Source organism: Nomascus leucogenys, chromosome 11 (assembly GCF_006542625.1).
Source record: "Nomascus leucogenys isolate Asia chromosome 11, Asia_NLE_v1, whole genome shotgun sequence".
In the NCBI taxonomy this organism is placed as follows: domain Eukaryota; kingdom Metazoa; phylum Chordata; class Mammalia; order Primates; family Hylobatidae; genus Nomascus; species Nomascus leucogenys.
In genome coordinates this window covers 104,971,573-104,992,194 of record NC_044391.1, presented here as the reverse complement: position 1 = coordinate 104,992,194, position 20,622 = coordinate 104,971,573, and the positions used below count along the sequence as shown (strand labels likewise).

Below are 20,622 nucleotides of genomic sequence, written 5' to 3'. Positions count from 1 at the left end.
GAGATCATCAATACGGTCTCTGCTCTGCGAGTAGCTTACACAGCGAAGTCAGACAAGCCCTCATGCTGCTGATACTAAGCGTTGCAGGAGACGAGAGAAAGGAGAGGCCATCCTGCATTAGGCTCTCAAGAAGCTTAATGGCAAAAACGGGACTTGCCCCCACCCCCCCGCCTTTTTTTGTTTTTTTTTTTTTGGACAGGGTCTTGTGCTGTCACCCAAGCTGGAGAGCAGTGGCATGATTACAGCTTGCTGCAGCCTCAACCTCTTGGGCTCAAGCAATCCTCCCGCCTCAGCTTCCAGAGTAGCTGGGACTACAGGCATGCACCACCATGCCTGGCTAATTTTTGCATTTTTTGTAGAGACAAGGTTTCACTGTGTTGTCCAGGATGGTCTTGAACTCCCGGGCTCAAACAATCCTCCTGCCTCAGCCTCCCAAAGTGGGAGGCCACTGAGCCCGGCCCTAAGTCTTAAAGGAACCCCACCTCTGTGCTCCAGGTTTCCTTGGACAGGGAGGCGGAGCTTCTGTTTTTCCTTTATATAAATGGGGCTGGGGGCAGAGAACAACCTTTCTTTTTATTTTATTGAGACAGGGCCTGGCTCTGTTGCCCAGGCTGGAGTGCAGTGCTGTGCTCATGGCTCACTGCAGCCTCAACCTCCCGGGCTCAAGTGATCCCTCTCACCTTAGTTACCCAAGTAGCTAGGACTACAGGTGAGCTACCACACCCGGCTAATTTTTGTATTTTTTGGAGCGATAAGGTCCTGCTATGTTGCCCTGGCTGGTCTCAAACTCCCAGGGGCTCAAGGGATCCTCCTGCCTTGACTCCCAAAGTGTTGGGATTACAGGCGTGAGCCACTACGCCTGGCCCAACGCTTCTTATTCTTTGAGGTGAAACTCAAAATGCTTCTTCTGCCTATATAACTTTAATCCCTTGCTCCTACACCCCATGGCCCTGCAGCAGAGGTCTGTTTTTGTTGTGGTTTTTTTTTTGAGATGGAGTCTTGCTCTGTTGCCCAGGCTGGAGTGTGGTGGCACGATCTCGGCTCACTACAACCTCCGCCTCCCTGGTTCAAGCAATTCTCCTGCCTCAGCCTCCCGAGTGGCTAGGACCACAGGTGTGCGGCCACCATGCCCGGCTAATTTTTTTGTATTTTTAGTAGAGACGGGGTTTCAGTGTGTTAGCCTGGATGGTCTCGAACTCCTGACCTCATGATCCGCCCACCCCGGCCTCCCAAAGTGCTGGGATTACAAGCGTGAGCCACTGCTCCCGGCCAAGTGGTTTGTTTTTTAATCATAAAACAATTCATTTCACCTGCAACATTACTAGTTTTCACGCATGCCTCCCACACTGGGTGGCGTCCTCCGAGCTGGGTTTGGAGATAAAGTAACAGATGAGACACAGGCCTCATCTTCACAGAAGTAGCACAAACTTGTCTGGGGCATGGGGGGTCCCTAAGGTCACAGAAGATGTGAAAGCCGCTTCAATCTGCAGGAAAGGAGATGGATTAGGAGTCTTCAAGGACGAAATGATGCCGAGCAGGGACTCCTGAGTGAAGAGTGTCTGCCTGCTGCATGGCACGGGCCGGAACGTTTGTGGCTGGGGCACAACACTTGAGATACCTGGCTACAAACAGCTCCACGGGGACTGCACGGTCCCGGGAAGGACATGGCAGGAGGTAGGAAAGGCTCTTGTTCTCTACAGCACCTCTTCCAAGTCCTCACCTCTCTCTACCTCAGCGAATGCCCCCAGGCTGCCAGACGCTCTGGGCAGTGCCACTGAAGGCTTACCGGGCTCGCTGTCGATCTGGGTCAGCACGTCCTCGATGGAGTCCCCATCATTCCTCAGGCTCTCAGGGTCTGGTGGGGTGTAGCCATGACAGCGGCACCAGTGAGCAATGTGCTTGGTTTTGAGGGGAGTCAGGTGGTGAAATCTCGGATTCTTCTCCAGGATTTCTTGTAAGACTTTTCGCATTGTCATGGCTCTTTGCCACTTAAAAATAAAAATTTTTTTTGGAACCATAATCAAATCCTTCCACTTAACACAACTACATATCATGCAACCATAAATCACCATCCTAACTTAACAATTGTTAGAATTTTTTTTTTTTAAAGAAAAAAACCTGGTTGTGTTACTCCCCATTTAAAAAAAAAAGTAGAACTTCCCTAATGCTAATACAATAAAACAGCAACTCCTAGGTTTGGCCTTTAAGGATCTTCACCTGGTCTCAACCTGCGATCTCCCACTTCCCCTCCTACCCCAACTTTCCCTAAACTGACCACAGCACCTTCCCACTGTAAGGACTCAATACTCGAGTTCATTTAAAATTCTGAAACTCCGAAAAAAAATTAGAAACTGTGAGGGATGTTTCTACCAGTGCAGGAAAAGAAGGCAGGCCTGAAAGTCAGCTGGATACAGGTCTTTGAAAAATGAGATTTTTTTTTAACTGAGGAAAATATTCTGCCATCAAATATTTCAACAAAATATGCTGCAATCTGTATCCCTGTTCCGTAAGACAAGGTTTCTGGAGGCAGCCAGAATGGACAGGCATTTCTGCCTGTGTGTCAAACAGGCAGACGTGGGTTACCTCAGCGGCTCTCCTTTTTCCAATGTTCCAGCCATAGTACTGCTCCACAGACTTTGCAGAAAAGCAGCTGGCATCTTCACCTAGAATGCACATACCCAGCAAAGCCTGAATAAAGCTCTTAGGATTCCAACCACACGTCATTTGCTGGAGGCAAGCCAGTCACTTCTTCAGACCTCTTTATTGCATGTATGTTCCTTACTGGGCAAGCTCAGATGCAGCCTAACACAGGAGGGCGTCTCCTCAGAAAAGAAGGCGTCTCCTCAGAGAAGAAGGCGTCTTGTTGTGTGTACTCAAAGCAACGCACCTTCTTGGGAACTTTGCTTCTTTGGTAGAGAAGGTAATCACTGCTGTAGGCTATTGAAGTCTGTGGAACTGGTGCTCCACTAGGAGCCCTGGACCTGCCATTAACTCACAAGGTGGCTGTGGTAGATGGTGTCTCACTTTGTCGCCCAGGCTGGAGTACAGTGGCGCAATCTCAGCTCACTGCAACCTCTGCCTCCCAGGTTCAAGTGATTCTCCTGCCTCAGCCTCCTGAGGAGCTGGGACTACAGGCACGCACCACCATGACTGGCTAATTTTTGTATTTTTAGTAGAGATGGGGTTTCACCATGTTGACCAGGCCGGTCTCAAAGTCCTGACCTCAGGTGACCCGCCCGCCTCAACCTCCCCAAGTGCTGGGATTACAGGCGTGAGCCACCATGCCCAGCTCGGTTTTCTCATCTATAAATTGAGAAAGCTGGGAAGATGGTTTCTGAACTACCTTCCAGCTCTTATATTCTGTATTTTTAAGGAGAGAGAAGTGTGTGTGTGTGTGTGTGTGTGTGTGTGTGTGTATACGTATATATATCCCAAAGTGGTGTGCTGTGTCACTGCCCATCGTTAGCTAGACAGAGTAAATTGCTGCTATATATATACGTATATACACACACACACACACACACACATACATATATACGAGAGAGATTTTTTTGTTTGAATTTCTTCTGTTAGTCTGAGAAACTGTTACCAAAAGTTTACTCTGAGATACATCAAAATGATCCCCCAAACTTTACCTTAGAGAAAGAGATTACTGCTTTGCTATTACAGTTGGAAAAACTAAGTAGGTGGTCTGTACCTGGCGTATGTGTTCAGAGCCCTACAAATCTGAGTGGCATGGAGGCTGCCTTGTGGCTTCCCTCTGAGTGTGCATGGTGGCCTTGCCATGAGCATGCTCCTGTGTCCGCAGGCTGCTGGCCCCTCAGCAAGGGCTCCTGATTCTGTCAAAACAACTGGGGCTAAGCAGCAATTTACTCAATCTTGCTAACAATGGGCAGTGACACAGCACGCCACTTTGGGAGGTCTTAAAAACTGCATTTCTACAGTGTGCAATACTGAGTTTCAGAGGAAAGATGAATGGTCTTAGAGTCAAACAGAACCAGGTTTGTATCCTGTTTCACCACCTGTGGCTACGTGATCTCGAGCAAGTCACTCAACCCTGCTTGTCCTCAGTTTCCTCATCTGTAAGTGGAGACGACACCAGCTGTCACACAGGAGGCTGGGATTGTATGAGACAGTGAACGTACCCAGCCTGCACAGCACCTGGTACGCTGCAGGCAAACATTAAATGCTTTCCTCACTCACAAACGCCAAATGCTAATGCAGAGTTCTAACTGCATACAAAATAATCTATGATTTACATACGAAAAATGTAAAACATTCCTTCTACAGATCAACACAGTAAAAGAATAAAAAACTAACTGGATGTGAATTCTAAAACCCTTGCAAATGAGCTGTATATCTAGCTGGAACCTTATAGGTAACTGCCATATCAATATTAACTTACAATCCCAAGTGATTTCAGTTGACTCAATACCTTAAGTTTACGGCTTTAAAAAATGCACCCCTATATTCAGTGTAATTGTCTTACTTTTTGCAGTGATTAATGGAATCTTCTTTACTACTGCTGTTAAGAGTTGCTGGATAGTCTCTAAATGGTCTATCCTGAGAGGGATAGAAAAAAATTAAGGCAATAAATTAAATACATGTAGCAATTTCTATAGCCATATATATGCCATGTACTTAATGGATATATTCCGTTCTGAGGGAATTATAATGTAAAACCATCATATTAGCATGTTTTTCCTTCCATAGATTACCTTCTTTGTAAAGGAAGGGTGTTCTATGCTTAAAAAGAAAATGTCAAGACTAAATAAGATCCCAGGAATGGAAGATTATGCACGTATTACAGACATTTAATCTACACCTTAAAATTAAATAGCAATATAATCTTTTTGCAATGTGATTGCTACCAGGGGAGAAAAATTCTATATTTCCATCTTATGGTTATTACAGTTCACACCTCCATCTACCATGTTAAAGTGGCTAAGTTTCTATTGTCCTCAGCAGTCTGAGATACTTAAAAGTAGCTGGTCAGAAGTGGCTTCCTGATTTAGAAATTAGGAAACCTCAGGAAGCATTTTTAGAAGAAGCAAAGAGTGTGTATAGCCCATGAAGAGGCAGCTAAGATGAGGCAGGTGTGTGGACACCCAGTCACAAAGCGTGTACACACCTGAGTGATGGCAACAGGAGAAATTTTGTGCCCACAGGCTCAGCAGAGAAAGCCCATGTTGGCAACCTCAACTGAAGGGAGGTCTAATCCCATCTGAGGCTTCTAAGGCTACAAATCAAGTGCCACCTCCAGTCACATCACTGTATAAAATGATGACCCTCAGCTGTGCATCAAGTGGTAACACTTGTCCACTGCATGGGGACAGACAGTTTCCTCCTGTCAAGGGCTCAGAGCTACACACACAACTCTGCACATACTCAGCTGTCACAGGCGTGACAAACACCCGAAGCAGAATTCCTTTAGGAAAGATTGGAAGAATTACTTAATGACATAGTTTCCCAGCTCAGAACTTTCTTCTGTTTTCACTGCTGTCTGACCCTCCTGAGAGAGGCAGCTCGGCCCAGGTGTTTCTGGTTCAGTCTTCACTACAAGAGCAACAAAGAGGCAGCTGTTAGGGGTCAGCGGTGGAAGGACACGTGCAGGCACAAACAAAGCTCTTACAGTGAAGCTCAGCAAGGAAACTGCCACTCCAGCTGTTGTGGGGACACAGCCAGGGGACTGAGATGGCTCCTGTCATCCCAGGGTCATCAGACAAGGGAAGAACTGTTAGCCTGGGTCTCAGGGGGGCCAACTCCAGCCTCATGACAGGGCGGGGGCAATAAAATGGCTCCTGAGATATTTCTTAAAGGGCCACCCACACTGCTATGTAAGATTCCTCACCCCCATCCCCACACACGTGATTTAACAATGCTACTCTGAAGTACACTGCTGGTTTGTTCTAAGTTCTAATATTGGGACCTTTTCAATATCATGTCTCCAGCTAGTTTATCAACTTTCAGCATTATCTTAGTGTTCTGAGACACAAGGCAGAAAGCAAAAATCAGATCCCCTGTGCTTGAACACTCATGTTATCAATGTCACATGTGTTGCTCTAATCCACCGTGCTATCCTGATCTACTCTCGTGGGCCGGAATGTCTCCCACTGCCAGCTCGCCAAAGTCTGGCCCCTACCTAAACCTCCTTTACCACAACTATACTCCCCAAATGACTCCCTCTAACTGGCCACTTCCCCAAAGGGGAAGCTGAGTCTTTGTCTCTCCTGTGCCCTTAATCTGGCCTACCCCTTGACTCCCCACAGCTAAAAAACCTCTACTCTTTTAAAGTCCAGGTTATAATCCATACTCAGTAAAAAGTCTTGCCCTGCTCCACACCCCCTGCCAACCCTGATCAGACATCCCAAGCTGCAATATTTCAGCAATCATTTCCCTGGCCAAATGTCTTGTGTTTATCAACGATTGCTTGCTGTCTACAGCAATTCTTTTCAACCTGATTATAAACTACTTAAGGGCAGAAATGACCCTTTATACATCTCTGTGTTTCCCTCAATGTTAAGTCTACCATATGAGCATTTAGGACATATTTGCCAAGTGACTGATTCACAAATGCTGAAAATTCAAAAGATTCAGATTATGGTAATGTCCCGCATAAAACTTCTGGACATCAGGAGAGAACGTGAACGACAACAAAAAAGATAAATAACAAAACTTCTGGACAAGAACTCTGTGAGATCCTACGTACCTTTTGCAACAGCTGCTGGAGCAGAGCTGGGGACAACTGGAGTTGGGGCAGCTACAGGCAGAATGGCAGGTGGCTTGCTGGTAGAAAATGACTGAACCACTGAAGGGAAAAAAGGAGGGAGGGATGTAACAAATACAAAAATTATTTTTAATGAGGGTGATCTACTTCCAGGTGAGAACCCCACATTAGACTAACAGCACGAAGGCAACTTGAGGACAACAGGAATTGCAAAGTCCCTTTTTAACAGTGGGCGATTATTAGGTATGAGGGTAACTGAGATATATCTTCAACTGTAGAAACGGGAGCCTGTCACTAAACTAAGAAAATAACAACCCAGGCCAGGTGCAGTGGCTCACACCTGTAATCCCAGCACTTTGGGGGGCCGAGGCGGGTGGATCACCTGAGGTCAGGAGTTCAAGACCAGCCTGGGCAACATGGTGAAACCCCGTCTTTACTAAAAATACAAAAATTAGCCAGGCGTGGTGGCACGCGCCTGTAGTCCCAGCTACTCGGGAGGCTGAGGCATGAGAATCGCTTGAACCCAGGAGGTGGAGGTTGCAGTGAGCCGAGATCTTGCCACTGCACTCCAGCCTTGGCAACAGAGCAAAACTCTGTCTCAAAAAAAAAAAAAAAAAAAAAGGAAAGGAAAACAACAATCCAATTAACGTAAATTCTTATAAACAAAATGTTCCCTCAACTCAACTTTAGATAAGGGCAGCTATTTAGAAGCCAACGAACATTTGGGTTTTGAGTCCTGCCATTGGTGCCCTAGCATTCAAGGCGCTGGGAATACCGTGACAGCTGAAGGGTGGCTGTACACGGGCAGAGCAGTCACCACCTGGTAAATGCGGGGAGACGTGGAGGTGGCCACAGCACAGATGGCCCGTGGGCAAGGGACTCACCTTTATTCACAGGCATCAGGATCGTCTGCACCCCTCCAGATGTGTTTACGCTGAGTGGTTTGAGCTGGCTGGGAATCGTCAGGACAGCCTGCTGGGGATTGGACTGACTGGAATGAATCTTTAACAGTCCTAGAACAAATTGGAAGATAAGGCCAAGTTGAAGGTCAGGTGCTTCGGCAAAGTTTCTTATCCTCTGTGCCACCCATATTTTGTCACGGAGGAAGCTCCCAGGACATTTAACCTTCCAGTAAACAAAGAGCAAGAAGCAGGAGACAACAGATGCTGCGGATTTCACAATAAAACATTGGCATGACAGTAACTGTTTATTTACTTTTTGAGATGGAGTCTCGCTCTGTCGCCCAGGCTGACGTGATCTCGGCTTACTGCAACCTCTGCCTCCCAGGTTCAAGCGATTTTCCTGCCTTGGCCTCCCAAAGTGCTGGGATTATAGACATGAGCCACCGTGCCTGGCCCCTATTTATTTATTTATTTATTTATATTGTTAGAGACAGGCCGTCGCCCAGGTTGAAAAGTGCAGTGGTACGATCATAGCTCACTGTAACCTTGAACTCCTGGGCTCAAGTGATCCTCCTGTCTCAGCTTCCAGAGTGGCTGGGACTACAGGCATAGCATGACACACAGCTAATTTTTAACTTGTTTTTGTAGAGATGGGGTCTTGCTTTGTTGCTCAGGCTGGTCTTGAAACTCCTGGCCTCGAGCGATCCTCCCACCATGGCCTCCCAAAGCACTGGAATTTTTTTTTTTTCTTTTTTTTGGAGTTGGATCTCACTCTGTCGCCCAGGCTAGAGTGCAATGGCGCTGCCATCTCGGCTCACTGCAACCTCCATCTCCCAGGTTCAAGCGATCCTCCTGCCTAGGCCTCCCGAGTAGCTGGGATTACAGGCGCGTGCCACCATGCCCAGCTAATTTTTGTATTTTTAGTAGAGACAGGGTTTCGCCATGTTGGCCAGGCTGGTCTCGAACTCCTAACCTCAAGTGATCCACTCACCTAGGCCTCCCAAAGTGCTGGGATTACAGGCGTTAGCCACCGCGCCTGGCCAGCGCTGGGATTATAGATGTGAACCACTGTGCCTGGCCATAATGATTGAAAGTATCCTCGTCGTACAACCATGAAGTAACACATTTTTGCTAGTAAAAAGGATAAAAAGTCACCCAAAGTCCTACCGCAGAGAAAATCAATACTAGTGTTTTCAGACAGTACTCTTCCATGTTTGTTTTCTATGATAATTTATTTTGCACATAGCTCTGATGTGTACACAATTTTGGATTTTGTACATAGCTCTGGATATAAAATTCTGTGCTTTGATGTGAAACATTCTCATTCTCCTACTTAAAAACCTATGCTGGCTCCTGACTGCCTAAAACATATTTCCAAAATTAGCTTCAAGCATTCAGGGTCCATTTTAATCTGGTCCCAGTGTATGGGCATCTCCTTCCCACTGTCCCTACATATCTAGTATGTCCATCTGTCTACACACCACACCTCATCGTTTCCTAACTCTGTGCTGCAGCCCTTGTTTTTCAAACATCAGATGTTCTCTATTGTTTTAGAAAGGATCACCTTCTCTCATTTTGTTTTAAAGGTGATTTCTATATTCCCATTTCCATGTAATAACTATTCTAGGCATCCAGAGGGCCATTTAAAAAAATCACAAAGGGCCTTTACTGTGAAGGAGCATACAAGGCACAAACAATACAAACACGTTTTTAGAAATACTTAAAAACAGTGGTCGGGTGCGGTGGTTCACACCTGTGATCCCAGCACTTTGGGAGGCTGAGGCAGGTGGATCACCTGAGGTCAGGAGTTCGAGATCAGCCTGGCCAACATGGTGAAACCCTATCTCTACTAAAAATACAAAAAAAAAAGCCGGGCATGGTGGCAGGTGCCTGTAATTCAAGCTACTTGGGAGGCTGAGGCAGGAAAATCACTTGAACTCGGGAGGCGGAGGTTTCAGTGAGCCGAGATCACGCCATTGCACTCCAGCCTGGGCAACAAGAGCGGAACTCCGTCTCAAAAACAAAAAACAGCATCAGGAGCTAAAGATACTTTAAGGCACCGGAAAGCAGCTGGTCTGAGCTAAGGAAAGGAATAATCTTAAATACTTTCTAGAACAAGGCCTTAAATAAACAAAATCTTTCTTTGGAATAGAAGAGTGTTAAATCAGTCAGGTAGTAATACTTCCTGAGACATGATCTTGAGGAGTTTAACAATGATCTGAAGTTCCCGTATTTTTGTGCATGCTCATCAGCTGAAAAGTTAAAAAGTACTAAAAGGCTTATAACTAAACATAGCCAACCCCCATTCCACCTCCCTATTTTCATCTAGTTCCCTACTGGTATCCACTTTAATCCCTTTCAGTTCTTATTAATGTTTATCTCAGTATATGTAAAAGAATGTGTAGGGCCAGGCGCAGCAGCTTACACCTGTAACCCCAGCACTTTGGGAGGCCAAGGGAGGACTGGTTGAGGCCAGGAGTTTGAGACCAGCCTCGGCAACAAAGCAAGACCCTGTCTCTAAAAAAAAAAACAAAAAAAATTAGTCCTGTGTGGTGGCATGCCCCTGTAGTACCAGCCATTTGGGAGACTGAGGCGGGAGGACAGCCTGAGCCCAGGAGTTCAGAGGCTACAATGAGCTATGATCACACCCCTGCACTCCAGCCTGGGTAACAGGGCAAGACTCTGCTCTAAAAATAAAATAAAAACAATTTAAAAAGGAATGTATGTATTGTAGGCCTTGATTCATCAATTTTTAATTTTACCTACTGATTTACTATTAGGGTAGATGGTTTTGTTTTCGTTTTTTTTTTTTTTTTTTTTTTTTTGAGACAGTGTCTTGCTCTGTCACCCAGGCTGGAGTGCAGTGATGCAAGCGATCATGGCTCACTGCAACCTTGACCTCCCAGGGTCAAGTGATCCTCCCATCTCAGCCTCCTGAGTAGCTGGGACTACAGGCACAACTACCACGCCCAGCTAATTTTTTCTTTTTTTTTTTTTTTTAAGAAATGGGGTCCTCTCAGCAAACTATCGCAAGCACAAAAAACCAAACACCCCATGTTCTCACTCATAGGTGGGAATTGAACAATGAGAACACATGGACACAGGAAGGGGAACATCACACACCGGGGACTGTTGTGGGGTGGGGGAGAGGGGAGGGATAGCATTAGGAGCTATACCTAATGTAAATGACGAGTTAATGGGTGCAGCACACCAACATGGCACATGCATACATATGTAACAAACCTGCACGTTGTGCACATGTACCCTAAAACTTAAAGTATAATAATAATAATAATAATAAAAAGAAATGGGGTCTTGCCACATTGCCCAGGCTTGTCTCAAACTCCCAAGCTCAAGCAATCTGCCTGCCTTGGCCTCCCAAACTGCTGAGATTACAGTCGTGAGCCACCACACCCGGCCCCTAGATGGGGTCTTCAGTGGCTTCCCCCAGAGTCAAAGTCAAATCTAGCCCCTAGATGGGGCCCATAAAAGGTATAAATGCCTTAAAAAGTGCCCCCTTTAAGGCACTTATATACCCTTTCTTCCCTATACAGATGTTCCCTTACAATGGTTGACTCTGGAGTTTTTGACTTTGGCATGGTATGAAAGTGACAGGCACTCAGTAGAAACTGTACCTGAACCTCTCTCGTGATGCTGGGCAGTGGCAGCGAGCCACAGCCCCCGGCCAGTCATGCATTTTTTCCACTCAGAATATTTTCACCTTACAACAGCTGACTGGGACATAACCCCATCCCATATTTTAGGAATGTCTTTGGAGAGGGTACAGAGGAAATACATTTCAAACTTTGCTTGTCAGAAGTAGTTCTACCCCCACTCTGTAATGATCTCCTTGACTAGAGAATTCTAGACTGAAAATAATGTTCTTGCATTTTGAAAAGCAGTAGTATGCTAGCTTCTAGTACTGCCACTGAGAAGCTCAACAATAATGTAATTTCTGAAATTTTCAATTTCTTTACACTGTGCCTTTTGAAACTGGCAGTTCATGCCCTTCACTTCTGGGAAAAATCCTTGTCTGGCCAGAGTTCCCTGATACATCATCAAATTTTCTTTCTTAGTGTCTATTTCCTGGTCCATTCCCTGCTTCCACCTTGTGCCCCAGAAATTACTGTCAATACTGCACCAATGATCCTGTTAAAAGGTAAGGCAGATCATATTCCACCTTAGCTTAAAACCCTCCAGTGGCTTCCCCCAGAGTCAAAGTTCCAACACCCCACACAGGCCCTGCGTGCTCTGATGGAATCTCCTTACGCTCTCTCCCTTGCTCACGCAGCTTCTGTCCCAATGAGACCTTGTTTGATGCAGTTTATGATGCACACAAAAAACTTAATTGAAAAACTGCTGGTTTTAAGTAGGAAATAGTTTGATCCTTTTATGAAAATGTGGGCTGGGTGCGGTGGCTCACGCTTGTAATCCTGGCACTTTGGGAGGCCGAGGCGGGAGGATCACCTGAGGTTGGGAGTTCGAGACCAGCCTGGTCAACATGGTGAAACCCCATCTCTACTAAAAATACAAAAATTAGTGGGATGTGGTGGCGCACGCCTGTAATCCCAGCTACTCAAGAGGCTGAGGCAGGAGAATCACTGGAACTCGGGAGGCAGAGGTCGCAGTGAACGAAGATTGTTCCACTGCACTCCAGCCTGGGCGACAAGAACAAAATTCCATCTCAAAAAAAAAAGAAAAGAAAATGTGATACAGAAAGTTCCGTCAGCGGCATCTTAGGAAACTAGAACTTACAGCAGGGAGACTTCATCTACTGCATGCCAAAAACATGATCAGAAAAGAGACAAGGGAAGGGTATTCATTATTATAATAATTCCTTTTATTTCTACAATTTCTACTTCAGTATCCAACACAGGGCCTCAAATAAAACATTCAGTTAGTAGAGAACAAGTACTCCCTATACTAGAAGTTGGTCAATTTTAACAGGGAGGTAGAAATCAAGAGAAAAATATAATCAGCCTTAATTTTTTGTTCTCTATCCAAACAACAAGACACAAGGGGCTTGGTGTGGAGCTACATATGAATGAAGCAATAATACTAATGACAACAACATCCACAGCCTCTTATCCAAAGGCAGTAAGGGGTGTGTCTGCATGCATGTGTGCATGCATGAGTGTGTGTGTGTATCTCGGTGATACTCAGTTATTCCGGTAGACCAGTGCCAGCCGTATGCTGGTTGGTATCAATCTGCAACAAGATAATACAGTATTTAGAAATTTAACAGTTCGATAGTGCTGCGACATTTTTATTATATTTTACAGAAGTATCTGTCTGTACCAGATTATAGAAAAACAAAAACAAAACTGATCTTTCAAGTTTGAGAAGCAAAGCCATATATTATATTAGCTTCCTGGCAGCTGAGATAGTATGATGTAATCAAACACATCAATATTCTATGGCAAAACACACGAATATTCACATTAAGTAATACAAACAGGCTGTCAATGGAGGTCAAATTGTGCCCTAAAATTAGTTATAAAAAATAAAATCTCTGGCCGGGCATGGTGGCTCATGCCTGTAATCCCAGCACTTTGGAAGGCCGAGGCAGGTGGATTCCCTGAGGTCAGGAGTTCAAGACCAGCCTGGCCAACATGGTAAAACCCTGTCTCTACAAAAATTAGCCAGGCATGATGGCAGGTGCCTGCAATCCCAGCTGCTTGGGAAGCTGAGGCAGGAGAATTGCTTGAACCCAGGAGGCAGAGGTTGCAGTGAGCCAAGATCATGCCACTGAACTCCAGCCTGGGCGACAGAGCAAGACTCCGTCAAAAAAATAATAATACAATACAATACAATACAATACAATACAATACAATAAAATATAATCTTGCAGCCATAAAAAAGAATGAGTTCATGTCCTTTGCAGGGATATAGATGAAGCTGGAAGCCATCATTCTCATCAGCAAACAAACACAGGAACAGAAAATCAAACACCACATGTTCTCATTCATAAGTGGGAATTGAACAGTGAGAACACATGGACACAGGGAGGGGAACATCACACACCGGGGCCTGTTTGGGGGTGTGGGGCAAGGGGAGGGAGAGCATTACGACAAATACCTAATGCATGTGGGGCTTAAAACCTAGCTGATGGGTTGACAGGTGCAGCAAACCACCATGGCACATGTATACTTATCTAACAAACCTGGACGTTCTGCACATGTATCCCAGAACTTAAAGTAAAATTTAAAAAAATTAAATCTTTGGTTTTCACAGCTTTTGGGATTTTAGAATTGCAGATAAAGGATTATGGACTAACAACAAAAATGGTCACACATGATAATGGCAGTGGCAATTGTTTATATAATGGCCACTACACACCAGACAGTATTCTAAGCACTGATACGTTACAAACTCATTTAAACCTCTCAACCTTATGAAGTAGGTATTATTATCAGTCTCATTTACAGCTGAGAAACTGAAGCAAATCACTTCAACTTAGGCAATCTGGTCTCAGGATGTGTGCTCTCTGTTACTCAGAAGCAAAAGGTACACTTTTCTGAGGCCCTCTAGTGCAGGCACAAAGACACCATAGCTCTTACTGGATCTCCAGCCTATCACTCTAACACTAGCCAAGATAATAACTAATGTTAAAAATTATGACCTGGAGTCATCAAGGCTAAGATGTATTTTATATACTTTGTTTATGAAAGCAAAGAAAGGTATACGTTTTATAGTGAATTCTATTCAACATTGATTATAGGAAAAAAGAAATGAGTACTTTAAGGAAAGCAAACTCTTGGCTCTCCACAAAATTACGTTATAAAAAAAGCTAAAATACCCAGTAGGGTTCTGCATGGCTAAGCGTTTATTATATCATTCAAAAATTCAAATAGTAACTTTCAAATGATAAAGTCTCAGACAAAATCTGACATGTAGATTTTTAAATAAAAATAATTCATCTAAAAAGCAGCTGTTCAGAAAATGCTGCTGGGTTAATTACTTTTAACAATTTACTATACAAAATATTGCTTAAGACCCTCCAAAAAATAGCTGGGCACAGTGGTTCATGCCTGTAATCCCAGCACTTTGGGAGACTGAGGTGGGTGGATCGCTTGAGCTCAGGAGTTCAAGACCAGCCTGGGCAACATGGTGAAACCCCATCTCTACCAAAAACACAAAAAATTAGCTGGGTGTGGTGACATGTGCCTGTGGTCCCAGATACTCAAGAGGCTGAGGTGGGAGGACGGCTTGAGCCTGGAAGGCAGAGGTTGCAGTGAGTCGAGATTGTGATACTGCACTCTAGCTTGGGCGACAGAGTGAGATGCTATCTCAAACAAACAAACAAAAAAGATCCTCCAAAAATATTCTAGCCCTATGAGAGAAAAGAGAGAGAAATAATATCACAATGCAACTCACCAGATACCGTGGCTTTCCCAGAGATGGGGTTTGGTGTGGACACGAGGGACGTGGCACTGACGACGGTGGGGGTGGCGGCCTTGCAGGTTCCCACGGTGGTCTGGCTCACACACACTTGCGGCTGCCCAGAAGTTTTCGTCACAGAACTGACCGTAGATGAAGACACGGGAGCCATTCCCTCAGACTGCTCACCCATGGGGCCAGAAACAACACAGTTCAGGAAGAAAGCAGAGTGACTGAGTGACAGCGGTGATGGCCACACAGCACACACACTAAATATCATCTATTGGGTGTTAGTGATTACTTAGTAAATGCCATACCCTTTAAAAAAGATTACTTCTCTAGTTCAGTGGTTCCTATACTTTTCCATTTCATGGACCAAGAAAATTAAAAAAATTTAAAACAAGGAAGTATCATACGGTCATCATCTTTTTAAAATTCACCACCTATTATATCCCTTTATAAAAGGCAACTTCATCACCAAAAAACTAGGAGGACATATTCACAGAATATACACATGGACTAAAAATGAGCTTTATTAAGAACACATGACAATGTTTTAAAAGTCTGTCACTTCATTCAACCAACATCTACTACATGGCCGGCATAATGGTTAAGTGCTAAGGCTCTGAGAGAAAAGCGACCAAGGAACAGTCACCTAAGTATGATGATGCTATGGCAAGCACAGGCAAATGTCACCAACACAACCAAGAAGAAAGGCACTGCTTCTGCCTAGGAACAGAAACAGGAGGGTACAGGAAAAAGCTTCAGGTAAAACATTAGGCACTTCAGAGGAATCTTCCAGATTTAAGACAGAGAAAGGGAGAAATGACAGTGTTTCTTGGCAGAGGAGAGTATGTAGAAAGTTGGTGAGGCATGAAAGAACATTGTATGTTCAAGAAGCTGCAAAGCAGAGTGGTATCACCTGTGAAGAGGCACAGGCGGAGAAGCAGCAGCTGCAGGAGATGAAGCTTGAGAAGTCAAGCCACATCATTCAAGTCTGTGGGCTTCCAAGACGACTGAGAGATGGTTTTTCAACAACTGTTTCTAGGCCAACTGGATATTTACACAAAAAAGAATAAAGTTTGGTGTCTACCTCACACCATGTACAAAAATTAACTCGAGCGGCCAGGCGCAGTGGCTCATGCCTGTAATCCCAGTACTTTGGGAGGCCAAAGTGGGTGGATCATGAGGTCAGGAGAGCAAGACCATCCTGGCTAACACGGTGAAACCCCATCTCTACGAAAAATACAAAAAAAAAAAAAAAAAATTAGCTGGGCGTGGTGGTGGGTGCCTGTAGTCTCAGCTACTCGGGAGGCTGAGGCAGAAGAATCGCTTGCATCCGGGAGGCAGAGGTTGCAGTGAGCCGACATCATGCCACTGCACTACTCCAGCCTGGGTGACAGAGCGAGACTCCATCTCAAATAAATAAATAAATAACTTGAATGAATCTGAAACCTAATTATAAGAGCTAAATGTATAAAACTTGGAAGAAAACATAGGCTTGAATTTTGTGGCTTTGGATTAGGCAATGGTTTCTCAGATGTGACATCAAAAGAAAAAGCAATGAAAGAAAAATAGGTAAGTTGGGAGTTTATTAAAGACTTGTGCTGGGAAAACTGGGTATCTTTACGCAGAAGAATGAAATTAGACCCCTAGCTCTCACCACGCAATCAAAATGGATTAAAGAGTTAAATCTAAGACATCAAACTATGAAACTACTACAAGAAAACATTAGGGAAACTCTCCAGGACATTGGTTTGGGCAAAGATTTCCTGAGTAGTACCTCAAAAGTACAGGCAACCAAAACAAAAATGTATAAATGGGATCACATCAAGTTAAAAAGCTTCTGCACAGCAAAGAAAACAATCAACAAAGAGACAACCCACAGAATGGGAAGAAATACTGGCAAACTACATACACATCTGACAAGGGATTAATAATCAGAATATATAAGAAGCTCAAACAACTATAGAAAAAAGCCAAACAATCTCATTTGAAAATGGGCAAAAGATCTGAACAGACATTTCTCAAAAGACGACACATAAATGGCCCAACGGGCATATAAAAAAAATTCTCAACATCATTAATTGTCAGAGAAACACAAATCAAAACTACAGTGAGAAAGCATCCCACCCAGTTAAAATGGCTATCATCCAAAAGGCTGGTGAGGATGTGGAGAAGAGGGAACCCTCGTACACTGCTGGTGGGAATGTAAGTTAGTACAACCACGACAGAGAACAGTACAGAGGGTCCTCAAAAAACTGAAAATAGAACTACCATATGATCCACATCCCACTGCTAGGTATATACCCAAAACAAAAGAAATGAGTATACGAAGAGACGTCTGCACTCCCATGTTTATTACAGCACTATTCACAACAGCCAAGATTTGGAATCAACCTAAGGGTCCATCACCAGGTGAGCGATAAAGAAAATGTGGTACATATACACAATGCAATATTATTCAGCTATAAGAAAGAATGAAATCCTGTCATGTGCAACATGGATAGAACTGGAGGACATTATGTTAAGTGAAATAAGCCAGGCACAGAAAGATAGACTTCACATGTTCTCACTCACGTGAGAGCTAACAATTAAAACAACTGAACCCATGAAGACAGAGAGAAGAATGGTGGTTACCAGAAGGTCGGAAGGCCAGCAGCAGGGAGGGAGGGAGTGGGGATGGTTAATGGGTACAAAAATATAGTTAGAAGGGATGAGTAAGATCTAGTATTTGATAGCACAACAGGATGACCAAAATTCACAATAATTTCTTATATATTTTATAGTCACAAAGAGTACAATTGGTTTAAAAAAAAGATAAATGCTTAGGGTGATAGATAACCCAATTACCCTGATGCGATTATTATGCATTGTATGCCTGCATCAAAACATCACATGTACCCTGTGAAGATCCACATTGATTATGTACCCATAATAATTTAATTTTTTTTTTTTTTTGAGATGGAGTCTTGCTCTGTCATCCAGGCTGGCGTGGAGTGGTGCAATCTCGGTTCACTGCAAGCTCTGCCTTCTGGGTTCATGCCATTCTCCTGCCTCAGCCTCCTGAGTAGCTGGGACTACAGGCGCCTGCCACTACGCCCGGCTAATTTTTTTTTTGTATTTTTAGTAGAGACGGGGGTTTCACCTTGTTAGCCAGGATGGTTTGATCTCCTGACCTTATGATCCGCCCTCCTTGGCCTCCCACCGCACCCAGCCTAATTTAAAAATTTTAAAAAGGAATGAAAAACTAATTTAAAACTTTTGTGGTTCAATACTATCAAGAGCTTCCTTCCTTCCCTCCCTCCCTCCCTCCCTCCCTCCTTCCTTTCTTTCCCCTCTGAGGCCCAGGCTGCAATCTACTCGGCACTGCGGACTCCCTGTGACTGCCGGCGTGCGCCGCCTGCTTTTTCTCCTTTCCCTGCAGGCGCGGTTTCGCCATCTTGGCCACGCTGCTCTCCAGCTCCTGACCCCGAGTGCTCTGCCCGCCTCCCGAGGTGCTGGGACTGCAGACGGAGTCTCGCTCACCCGGGCTGGAGTGCGGTGGCGTGGTCTTGGCTCACGGCAACCTCCGCCTCCCAGCCGCCTGCCTTGGCCTACCAGGGTGCTGGGATTGCAGCCCCTGCCCGGCCGCCGCCCCGTCTGGGAGGTGAGGAGCGCCTCTGCCCGGCCACCCATCGTCTGGGAGGTGAGGAGGGCCTCTGCCCGGCCACCCATCGTCTGGGAAGTGAGGAGCGCCTCTGCCCGGCCACCCATCATCTGGGAAGTGAGGAGCGCCTCTGCCTGGCCTGGCCCGCCCCGTCTGGGAAGAAGTGAGGAGCGCCTCTGCCCGGCCACCCCGTCTGGGAAGTGAGGAGCCCCTCTGCCCGGCCACCCATCGCCTGGGAAGTGAGGAGCGCCTCTGCCCGGCCACCCATCGTCTGGGAAGTGAGGAGCGCCTCTGCCCGGCCACCCATCGTCTGGGAAGTGAGGAGCACCTCTGCCCGGCCGCCCCATCGTCTGGGAAGTGAGGAGCACCTCTGCCCGGCCACCCATCGTCTGGGAAGTGTGGAGCGCCTCTGCCCGGCCGCCCCCGTCTGGGAAGAAGTTAGGAGCGCCTCTGCCCGGCTGCCCCCGTCTGGGAAGAAGTGAGGAGCATCTCTGCCGGGTCGCCCTGTCTGGGAAGTGAGGAGCGCCTCTGCCCGGCCGCCCCGTCTGGGATGTGGGGAGCGCCTCTGCCCGGCCGCCCCGTCTGGGAAGAAATGAGGAGCACCTCTGCCCGGCCGCCCCGTCTGGGATGTGGGGAGCGCCTCTGCCCGACCGCCCCGTCTGGGAGGTCTACCACAGAGGCCAGAAGCAACGTGGGGGCTGGACGTGGTGGCTCACGCCTGTGGTCCCGGCACTCTGGGGGGCCCGGCACTCTGGGGGGCCGAGGCGGGTTGATCACTTCAGGCTAGGAGTTCGAGACCAGTCTGGCCAACATGGCGAAACATGAAAAATACAACAGACAAACCAACCAACCAACTCAGTGACAACAAAACAGGTCTACCCTGGAGTCATACTCTAATTTTTTCTATTTTCCTCCTTTTCTGATCCTTTATCCCACTTTCTTTTTCTTCCTCTTCCTTCTCCTTCTTCTTTGTCAAATAGAGGATTGAGTTATTATCACTGATCCATATAAAGTCCCTCTCTCATTTATTTTAATTCCCACCCCCCATTTCTATTCCCCGACTTCCCATGTGCAACCTTCCTAATATGTTTGATACGCATCTTTTTGTTTGTATGTATTTTTAGAAAATGTTTATTGTTTTGTGTGCAAAAAAAATTAAAAAAAAAAAAAAAAAAAAGAAAATTATGACCTCCATTCCCCAATACATCCTGTCCAAGAATAAGCAAATAAACTGAGGCTCTTTTAAACTCTGTTAAAAAAAAAAAAAAAAAAATACTATCAAGAAAGTGAAAAGACAGCTCAGAGCGCGAGAAAATTTTTGTAAATCTGTTAAGAGACATATCTAGAATATATAAAGTACTCCTACACCTCAATGATTAAAAGACAACCAACTAAAAAATGGGCAAAGGATGTACATGGATAAAAGATATGCAAATAGCCAATAAATACATGAAAAGATGCTCAATATCATTAACTATCAGGGAATTGCAAATCAAAATCACAATGAGATACTAGTTTACACCCACTACAATGGCCATAATAAAAAAAAAAAGGACAAGAACAAGTTTGGGTGAGTTTGTGGAAAAACTGGAACCCTTGTATATTGCTGGTGGGAATCTAAAATGATGTAGCCACTTGGGAAAACAGTTTAGCAGTTCCTCATTAAAAAGAGTTACCATAGGCCAGGCGCAGTGGCTCACGCCTGTAATCCCAGCACTTTGGGAGGCTGAGGCAGGTGGATCACGAGGTCAGGAGATTGAAGCCATTCTGGCCAACATGGTGAAACCCCATCTCTACTAAAATACAAAAAATTAGCTCGACGTGGTGGTGTGTGCCTATAGTCCCAGCTACTTGGGAGGCTGAGGCATGGGAATCGCTTGAACCCGGGAGATGGAGGTTGCAGTGAGCCAAGATCTCGCCACTGCACTCCAGCCTGGCGACAGAGCAAGACTCCATCTCCAAAA

General features: G+C 45.4%; 1 protein-coding gene across 11 annotated transcripts in view; it reads right to left on the bottom strand.

The window, feature by feature from the left end:
* Nucleotides 1-20,622, bottom strand: part of YEATS2 (YEATS domain containing 2) — a 135,224-nt gene that overhangs the window by 5,521 nt on the left and 109,081 nt on the right. For 9 of the 11 annotated variants that reach the window (XM_030822878.1, XM_030822879.1, XM_030822876.1 and 6 more), the window contains 7 exons: nucleotides 15,007-15,190; nucleotides 7,612-7,740; nucleotides 6,710-6,808; nucleotides 5,454-5,556; nucleotides 4,490-4,563; nucleotides 2,584-2,663; nucleotides 1,787-1,988 (listed from right to left, as the gene is read on the bottom strand). In XM_030822878.1, coding sequence (XP_030678738.1) covers nucleotides 1,787-1,988; nucleotides 2,584-2,663; nucleotides 4,490-4,563; nucleotides 5,454-5,556; nucleotides 6,710-6,808; nucleotides 7,612-7,740; nucleotides 15,007-15,190 — 871 coding nt within the window. Of the gene's footprint in view, nucleotides 1-1,227; nucleotides 1,989-2,583; nucleotides 2,664-4,489; nucleotides 4,564-5,453; nucleotides 5,557-6,709; nucleotides 6,809-7,611; nucleotides 7,741-15,006; nucleotides 15,191-20,622 lie in introns of those variants that run through there. The other 2 variants (XR_004032354.1, XM_030822885.1) reach the window with 2 other exon arrangements.